The 9427-nt window shown below is 47.0% G+C and overlaps 1 protein-coding gene across 1 annotated transcript in view; it reads right to left on the reverse strand.

Moving 5' to 3' along the window:
* Window positions 1-530: 530 nt before the first annotated feature.
* slc10a7 (solute carrier family 10 member 7) overlaps window positions 531-9427 on the reverse strand; it is a 12065-nt gene continuing 3168 nt past the window's right edge. The window contains exons 4-11 of the mRNA XM_080486117.1: window positions 7634-7709; window positions 7350-7388; window positions 7194-7229; window positions 6392-6641; window positions 5104-5155; window positions 4626-4699; window positions 4273-4418; window positions 531-2491 (exon numbers count right to left, since the gene is read on the reverse strand). Of these exons, the coding sequence (XP_080342243.1) occupies window positions 2459-2491; window positions 4273-4418; window positions 4626-4699; window positions 5104-5155; window positions 6392-6641; window positions 7194-7229; window positions 7350-7388; window positions 7634-7709 (706 nt within the window). The 3' untranslated portion in view covers window positions 531-2458. The remainder of the gene's footprint in view (window positions 2492-4272; window positions 4419-4625; window positions 4700-5103; window positions 5156-6391; window positions 6642-7193; window positions 7230-7349; window positions 7389-7633; window positions 7710-9427) is intronic.

A 9427-nucleotide genomic window follows, 5' to 3' on the forward strand; every position in this document is an offset into this window, starting at 1 on the left:
GGAAAAGTTTCACGTTCACATGGCAACGTTTTGAAAACGATGTCCGTTTCCACGGCAACGGCATGTATGTCGAGGAAAAGTTGCGTTCCCCCCCCGTTTCCATGGAGACGGAGTCAAACCGTTTTGAAAAGTTGCGTTTTTGATCAACTCAAGAGGTTTCCTCATTCTGCAGTGGCGCCCCCTTCAGACACAAACCTGTTAATGTCAGGATCTAACACGTTTACCACCAGAGGGCCAGAATGACGAGTCGAAGTAACGCAGGTTTTTTGTTTTTAAATACCAGGTTGGATTTTCGTCACTAAAAACTTAAACGTGACGTCTGCAGTTTTTAAAAGTTTCCGTCAAGGAGCTATAGAACACTGTTGTGATCGTAAACCTTCACCGAGGTACCCAAATACGTACTTTCGTACTTGGGATTGACCGACGGCCGGAGGTCTGAATTTTATCGCAGGTCGCCATGGCAACGGCCACCATTGGTCCAAGTTGGAATGTGAGGAAAGCTGAACGAAGGCCAGCGTGGAGGCAGGTTCACCAGTTCTACCAGTTTGGTAAAGATTTTACTCGGTGTGACGCAAAACAAACAAACAAACAAACAAACAAAAAAACAAACAAACAAACAAACAAACAGACTGGTTAAAGGAAACAGGACTTTGGTCATTGGTACGGGTCCGTGTTTGATTTGGTCTTCGGCTTCATCGCTCAGACATTGATAATAATCAACAAAAATAAGAGCTTATTCGACTTTTGTTTTAAAATTCAAAAACTTTTCATTGATACTAAAGGTATTTTTAATCTGTTACAAGACTGAAACAAAAAAGTGCCCTGATTTTAAAAAATGTGATTCTGGAAAAGGGAAATCAAGTCGTACAATCTGGCGCAGTAGACAGAAACACAGCGCCGTCCTCACATGCGCTCTTACTTTGAAAATGGCCATTTGTGGTCACACAATATGAAGAAACTGTTTCTGTCTTCTAACAATTATATTTTTTGTTTTTAGAACCAGAAAATGCAAATGAAATATTTATCTCTTCTTGACCCCGACAAAGAAAAATACCTTGAATATCCAGTTTAATTTTTGAATTTTAAAATGAAAATCTTTTTTTCCATCTTATTTTGAAGATCTTTTTCTGGATGGAAAGCCCGATGACCAAAAAAATACTGACCGGTATCGTGGTAACAGAAAATAGAACCACAGACTCTGAAAACAGTATCGTCTGCGTACAGGTTGATATTTTGACCTTATTCTTTCCAATAGAAAATACAGTATCGTCTGCATACAGGTTGATATTTTGACCTTATTCTTTCCAATAGAAAATACGGTATCGTCTGCGTACACGTTGATATTTTGACCTTATTCTTTCCAATAGAAAATACAGTATCGTCTGCATACAGGTTGATATTTTGACCTTATTCTTTCCAATAGAAAATACAGTATCGTCTGCATACACGTTGATATTTTGACCTTATTCTTTCCAATAGAAAATACAGTATCGTCTGCATACACGTTGATATTTTGACCTTATTCTTTCCAATAGAAAATACGGTATCGTCTGCGTACACGTTGATATTTTGACCTTATTCTTTCCAATAGAAAATACAGTATCGTCTGCATACACGTTGATATTTTGACCTTATTCTTTCCAATAGAAAATACGGTATCGTCTGCATACACGTTGATATTTTGACCTTATTCTTTCCAATAGAAAATACGGTATCGTCTGCGTACACGTTGATATTTTGACCTTATTCTTTCCAATAGAAAATACAGTATCGTCTGCGTACAGGTTGATATTTTGACCTTATTCTTTCCAATAGAAAATACGGTATCGTCTGCGTACAGGTTGATATTTTGACCTTATTCTTTCCAATAGAAAATACAGTATCGTCTGCGTACAGGTTGATATTTTGACCTTATTCTTTCCAATAGAAAATACAGTATCGTCTGCATACAGGTTGACCTTAGTTTTTCCAATAACCTCGTACATCCTCGGTAATTTTAGATTTTTTAACGTTGTGCTTTCACATTACGAGAGCCTCGACCTCAGGTTATCGTTCACTTCAGAAGTAAAATCCTCTGACCTGTGAGTCGGGAGTCCCTACCTCGTGATTCTGGCGGGACTGTGGCGCGTCTGTGCGACGTTTCTCGAGGAGCCCTTGCTTTGCTTATAATCACACGTGTAATTCAACCTGTGACGGACTTTCTGGCAGGTAACAGCTCGCGGGAAAAACATCGGAAAGATAATTAAAAGAATGGTCCCAATGACTCCGCCCCCTTCAGGATGTTCCATAGAAAAATAAAGCACACTTTAAATATAAAACACTCTTATGATGGAAGATTCTGTAGAAAGATGTGGAGGCGAGCGGCGGTCCGTCCGCCGCGCTGAGGTCTCTGTTGATTGGTTGTAAGAAGGCACGTATGGTGACCACGCCCCTCCCCCTGCGGTGCTGGCCGGGCGGGTCAGACGGGCTGCAGCGCCGCCAGCTTCACCTCCTGGGACCAGACGGGAGGAGCCGGAGAGCAAAGGGAACAAAGCACAGGGTCGGGGGTCAACGGCGTCCGTCGCAGCGGCAAGCGGTCGGAATGACGTCACGCATGCTGCCGCCGCCATCGGGACCGGTTCCAGGGATTTCATCGATTGTTTGGAAGAAAGTGGAACCCCCGCCACCGAATTAAAGTTTCCACAGGACGTCGTTTCATGACTCAAACACTTTTACATTAAATACATAAATTAAATACATCAATTAATTATATGTTGTTTTTTCTGATTCAACCTGATTTCAACTTTTCATTAAATTGAAAAAAAAAGAAGAAGAAAATAAATTATTTTTGAATTGAAAGGAATATGAGTATTAGGGATGCACCGATACCGATACTAATATCGGGTCAGATACTGCACGGTGTACCCAGTGGGTTTTTAATCGCGTCATACGCGAATGTCGCCCGCAGCTACGCAAGAGCGACGTCTGCGGTTATGAGATAGCAATCATATCGGTACTACTTGGTATCGGCTAGTAGCTAAAGGTCAGTACTCGTATCGGTACTCAGTACCGGCTAGTAACTAAAGGTTAGCTGTCGTACTGGTACTCGGTACCAGCTAGTAGCTGAAGGTTAGTACTTGTATCGGTACTCGTTATCAGCACGCAGCTGAAGGTTAGTACTTGTATCGGTACTCGTTATCAGCACACAGCTGAAGGTTAGTACTTGTATCGGTACTCGTTATCAGAACACAGATGAAGGTTAGTACTTGTATCGGTACTCGTTATCAGCACACAGCTGAAGGTTAGTACTTGTATCGGTACTCGTTATCAGCACACAGATGAAGGTTAGTACTTGTATCGGTACTCGTTATCAGCACACAGCTGAAGGTTAGTACTTGTATCGGTACTCGTTATCAGAACACAGATGAAGGTTAGTACTTGTATCGGTACTCGTTATCAGCACACAGCTGAAGGTTAGTACTTGTATCGGTACTTGTTATCAGAACACAGATGAAGGTTAGTACTTGTATCGGTACTCGTTATCAGCACACAGATGAAGGTTAGCACTTGTATCGGTACTCGTTATCAGAACACAGATGAAGGTTAGTACTTGTATCGGTACTCGTTATCAGAACACAGCTGAAGGTTAGTACTTGTATCGGTACTCGTTATCAGAACACAGATGAAGGTTAGCACTTGTATCGGTACTCGTTATCAGAACACAGCTGAAGGTTAGTACTTGTATCGGTACTCGTTATCAGAACACAGCTGAAGGTTAGTACTTGTATCGGTACTCGTTATCAGAACACAGCTGAAGGTTAGTACTTGTATCGGTACTCGTTATCGGAACACAGATGAAGGTTAGTACTTGTATCGGTACTCGTTATCAGCACGCAGCTGAAGGTTAGCACTTGTATCGGTACTCGTTATCAGCACACAGCTGAAGGTTAGTACTTGTATCGGTACTCGTTATCAGCACGCAGCTGAAGGTTAGTACTTGTATCGGTACTCGTTATCAGCACACAGCTGAAGGTTAGTACTTGTATCGGTACTCGTTATCAGCACGCAGCTGAAGGTTAGTACTCGTCCTTTCAGAAAGGTATCGGTGCATCACTAATGATTTAAGGTTTCCATCATGAGGAGGGTCAGAGGTTTTACTCACTCGGCTGATGGAACGTTTCTATCTCAACAACAGACTAGGCTGAAGGGGGGGAAACAAGTCAGGAGGTTAATGTGTGTGTGTGTGTGTGTGTGTGTGTGTGTGTGTGTGTGTGTGTGTGTGTGTGTGTGTACCTTCTGGCGGCTGGTCATCCAGCGCCTGATGCTCGGTACCAGGATGGACCCCAGCAGGATCTGAGCTGGGTGGTAGATGAGCAGAGGGACGGAGATCAGGGAGAGATGCTGGTAGCCGGCGAACACGATCTTCAGCATGGGGATACCTGCACACACACACACACACACACACACACACACACACACACACACACACACACACACACACACACACACACACACACACACACACACACACACACACACACACACACACACACACACACACACACACACGTTGGAACTCTCCGAGCTCCAGTGGTGCCGTATGGAGTCGAAGCAGGAAGTGACCTCACGGCGGTTCCTGTACCTACCCAGAGTCAGCGACTTGTGCGTGGAGCAGAAGACGATGGCCACGGCGTCGGCGGGGGAGAATCCTGAGCCCGACCTGCAGAGACAGAGTCCTGGTCTGTCCAGCGTCCACATGACATGGAGCTGAAGCAGGTCGTCCAGCCGGCGGCTCAAACCCTCTAACTGCAGCGGTTAATCTGGTTTAGTTCAGTTTAACTGACCCGGGTTTAATCTTGTCCCACAGGTTCACTGGCAGGTTTATAGTCTGGGTCTAGTCTGGTTAGGCCTGGGTCTAGTCTGGTTTGGCCTGGGTCTAGTCTGGTTAGGCCTGGGTCTAGTCTGGTTTGGCCTGGGTCTAGTCTGGTTAGGCCTGGGTCTAGTCTGGTTAGGCCTGGGTCTAGTCTGGTTTGGCCTGGGTCTAGTCTGGTTTGGCCTGGGTCTAGTCTGGGGGGAACAACTTTCTGGACTGGGTTCAGTCGGGTTTGTCCTGGTTTGGCTCACCTGGTTGAGAAGGCGAAGGTGAGCAGCATGAACCCGATCTGGATTGAGAAAACTGCAGAAAACAACCAGAAAAGAACTTTTTACTTTGACCTTCAGAATCCAGAGAATTAAACTTCAATGATTCTGAGAAACGTTCTGATGATTAAACTACTTTTTCCTTCGACTCACTTCTGTGGAAACTCCATTATTATAGACTGAACGTTAGAGGTCCTGAACGTTAGAGGTCCTGACTGAACGTTAGAGGTCCTGACTGAACGTTAGAGGTCCTGACTGAACGTTAGAGGTCCTGGCTGAACGTTAGAGGTCCTGACTGAACGTTAGAGGTCCTGGCTGAGCGTTAGAGGTCCTGACTGAACGTTAGAGGTCCTGACTGAGCGTTAGAGGTCCTGACTGAACGTTAGAGGTCCTGACTGAGCGTTAGAGGTCCTGGCTGAGCGTAAGAGGTCCTGGCTGAGCGTAAGAGGTCCTGACTGAACGTTAGAGGTCCTGGCTGAGCGTAAGAGGTCCTGACTGAACGTTAGAGGTCCTGGCTGAACGTTAGAGGTCCTGACTGAGCGTTAGAGGTCCTGACTGAACGTTAGAGGTCCTGGCTGAGCGTTAGAGGTCCTGGCTGAGCGTTAGAGGTCCTGGCTGAGCGTTAGAGGTCCTGACTGAGCGTTAGAGGTCCTGACTGAACGTTAGAGGTCCTGGCTGAGCGTAAGAGGTCCTGGCTGAGCGTTAGAGGTCCTGACTGAACGTTAGAGGTCCTGGCTGAGCGTAAGAGGTCCTGACTGAACGTTAGAGGTCCTGGCTGAGCGTAAGAGGTCCTGACTGAACGTTAGAGGTCCTGACTGAGCGTTAGAGGTTCTGACTGAACGTTAGAGGTCCTGGCTGAGCGTTAGAGGTCCTGGCTGAGCGTTAGAGGTCCTGACTGAACGTTAGAGGTCCTGGCTGAACGTTAGAGGTCCTGGCTGAACGTTAGAGGTCCTGACTGAACGTTAGAGGTCCTGGCTGAGCGTTAGAGGTCCTGACTGAACGTTAGAGGTCCTGACTGAACGTTAGAGGTCCTGGCTGAACGTTAGAGGTCCTGACTGAGCGTTAGAGGTCCTGACTGAACGTTAGAGGTCCTGGCTGAACGTTAGAGGTCCTGGCTGAACGTTAGAGGTCCTGACTGAACGTTAGAGGTCCTGGCTGAGCGTTAGAGGTCCTGACTGAACGTTAGAGGTCCTGACTGAACGTTAGAGGTCCTGACTGAACGCTAGAGGTCCTGACTGCCAGTCATGTCAGTGACGTCAGAGGTTCTACTCACTGATGAGCACCACCAGCAGCAGGCTGGTCGGGTCCAGCTGGATGCTCGGGTTGCTGAAGGTGTCACAGAAGGTGGTGTAGATGATCATGAGCAGCACGGCGCTGCTGACGGTGCCGAACGGAAGCTTCCGCCGGTCCAGGAAGTCCCGCAGGAAGCCCCGGCACGCCTGGCCCAGGACCAGCGGGACCACCACCGTCATGAAGAGCTGAGAGAAGATGGAGGAGAAGGGGACGGAGGAGGACGAGCCCAGCTGCAGAGAGAACGGCCGGGAAACACAACCAGCACAAGATCAGTCTGGTTCAGACTGCTTCTAACTGGTTCAGACTAGTTCAGACTAGTTCTAACTGGTTCAGACTAGTTCAGACTGGTTCAGACTAGTTCTAACTGGTTCAGACTAGTTCTAACTGGTTCAGACTGGTTCAGACTAGTTCTAACTGGTTCAGACTAGTTCAGACTGGTTCAGACTGGTTCAGACTAGTTCTAACTGGTTCAGAATGTTCTAACTGGTTCAGACTGGTTCAGACTAGTTCTAACTGGTTCAGACTAGTTCAGACTGGTTCAGACTAGTTCAGACTGGTTCAGACTGGTTCAGACTAGTTCTAACTGGTTCAGACTGGTTCTAACTGGTTCAGACTAGTTCAGACTGGTTCAGACTAGTTCAGACTGGTTCAGACTGTTTATAATTGGTTCAGTCTGGTTCTAAGGGGTTCCAACTGGTTCTAACTGGTTCAGACTGGTTCTAACTGGTGTTGGAATGACGACTTGCGTGTTTCCTTGTAACTTCAAGTGTTTTAAAACTCACAAACAGGAGCAGCAGCCCTGGAGTCACTACGATCCCCTGCAGGAACAGGAACAGGAACAGGACCGGGACCAGGACCGGGACCAGAATTAGAGCTTGTATGCTGAAAGCCTTTTATTTTATTTAATTTTTTTAAATCAAGAGATCACCAAGGCTCACCAAGAAACTCCCGAACGCTGAGTTGAAGATTGCAGCTGCCTACACACACACACACACACACACACACACACACACACACACACACACACACACACACACACACACACACACACACACACACACACACACACACACACACACACACACACACACACACACACACACACACACACACACACACACACACACACACACACACACACACACACACACACACAGAGGGGAGAAACATGGCGGCTCTGTGCATCACGGAGGGTAAAGATGGAGCAGCAGGACTCCGTTACCTCGTTGCCTCCGACGGCCTTGGTGAGAATCACAGCGGAGGAGACCGGAGGGGGCATGCAGCTCACCGTTTGTAACCTAGGCAACCACCAGACCAGGATGAAGGTTGGCGAGGAGGAGGAGGAGAAGAAGGCAGATGAAACCGATGAACTGACTCACTTCCTGCCTCCTCCATGTGTGAGGAGAGCGAGGTGAGGACGGCGGAGGAGTTGACTTTCAAACACTCAGAACAGTGTGATGCCAGGACCTGAGAATATCACGGCCACAGGCCGATAACTGACCAGAGACAGACCGATAACTGACCAGAGAGAGGCCGATAACTGACCAGAGACAGACCGATAACTGACCAGAGAGAGGCCGATAACTGATCATAGAGAGGCTGATAACTGACCAGAGAGAAGCTGATAACTGACCAGAGAGAGGCCGATAACTGACCAGAGACAGGCCGATAACTGACCAGAGAGAGGCCGATAACTGACCAGAGAGAGGCCGATAACTGACCATAGAGAGGCTGATAACTGACCAGAGAGAGGCCGATAACCGACCAGAGAGAGGCTGATAACTGACCAGAGAGAGGCTGATAACTGACCATAGAGAGGCTGATAACTGACCAGAGAGAGGCCGATAACTGACCAGAGAGAGGCCGATAACTGACCAGAGAGAGGCTGATAACCGACCAGAGAGAGGCTGATAACCGACCAGAGAGAGGCCGATAACTGACCAGAGACAGGCCGATAACTGACCAGAGAGAGGCCGATAACTGACCAGAGAGAGGCCGATAACTGACCATAGAGAGGCTGATAACTGACCAGAGAGAGGCCGATAACCGACCAGAGAGAGGCCGATAACCGACCAGAGAGAGGCTGATAACTGACCAGAGAGAGGCTGATAACTGACCAGAGAGAGGCCGATAACTGACCAGAGAGAGGCTGATAACTGACCAGAGAGAGGCTGATAACCGACCAGAGAGAGGCCGATAACTGACCAGAGAGAGGCCGATAACTGACCAGAGAGAGGCTGATAACTGACCAGAGAGAGGCCGATAACTGACCAGAGACAGGCCGATAACTGACCAGAGACAGGCCGATAACTGACCAGAGAGAGGCTGATAACTGACCAGAGAAAGGCTGATAACTGATCAGAGAGTCCAACAAACCAATATTCAAGTGATACCAGACCGATATCAGGCTGTTAAGATACTGATAATAGACTGACATCCGATGAATAAAAGACCAATACTCGACTCATAACAGACGATACCTGACTCATAACAGAATGATACAAAATTGACAACAAACTGATACCAGATTGATACAATAATTCCAGACTGAAACCAAATCGATACCAGATCGATAGCTTACTGATACCAGGCCAATGTTCGACTGATACCATATGATACACAAACGATACCAGACTGATTACTGAGTGATAGCAAGCTGATGACAAACCAATGACAGTCTGAGTCGATAACAAACCAATGACACATCAGTGACAGGTCGATAACAGACTAATGACACATCGGGGACAGGTCGATAACAAACCAATGACAAATCAGTGACAGGTCGATAACAGACTAATGACACATCGGGGACAGGTCGATAACAAACCAATGACAAATCAGTGACAGGTCGATAACAGACTAATGACACATCGGGGACAGGTCGATAACAAACCGATAACAAATCAGTGACAGGTCGATAACAGACTAATGACAAATCAGTGACAGGTCGATAACAGACTAATGACAAATCAGTGACAGGTCGATAACAGACTAATGACACGTCGGGGACAGGTCG

This window comes from Lipophrys pholis (assembly GCF_963383615.2).
Source record: "Lipophrys pholis genome assembly, chromosome: 18".
NCBI classification, from domain to species: Eukaryota; Metazoa; Chordata; class Actinopteri; order Blenniiformes; family Blenniidae; genus Lipophrys; species Lipophrys pholis.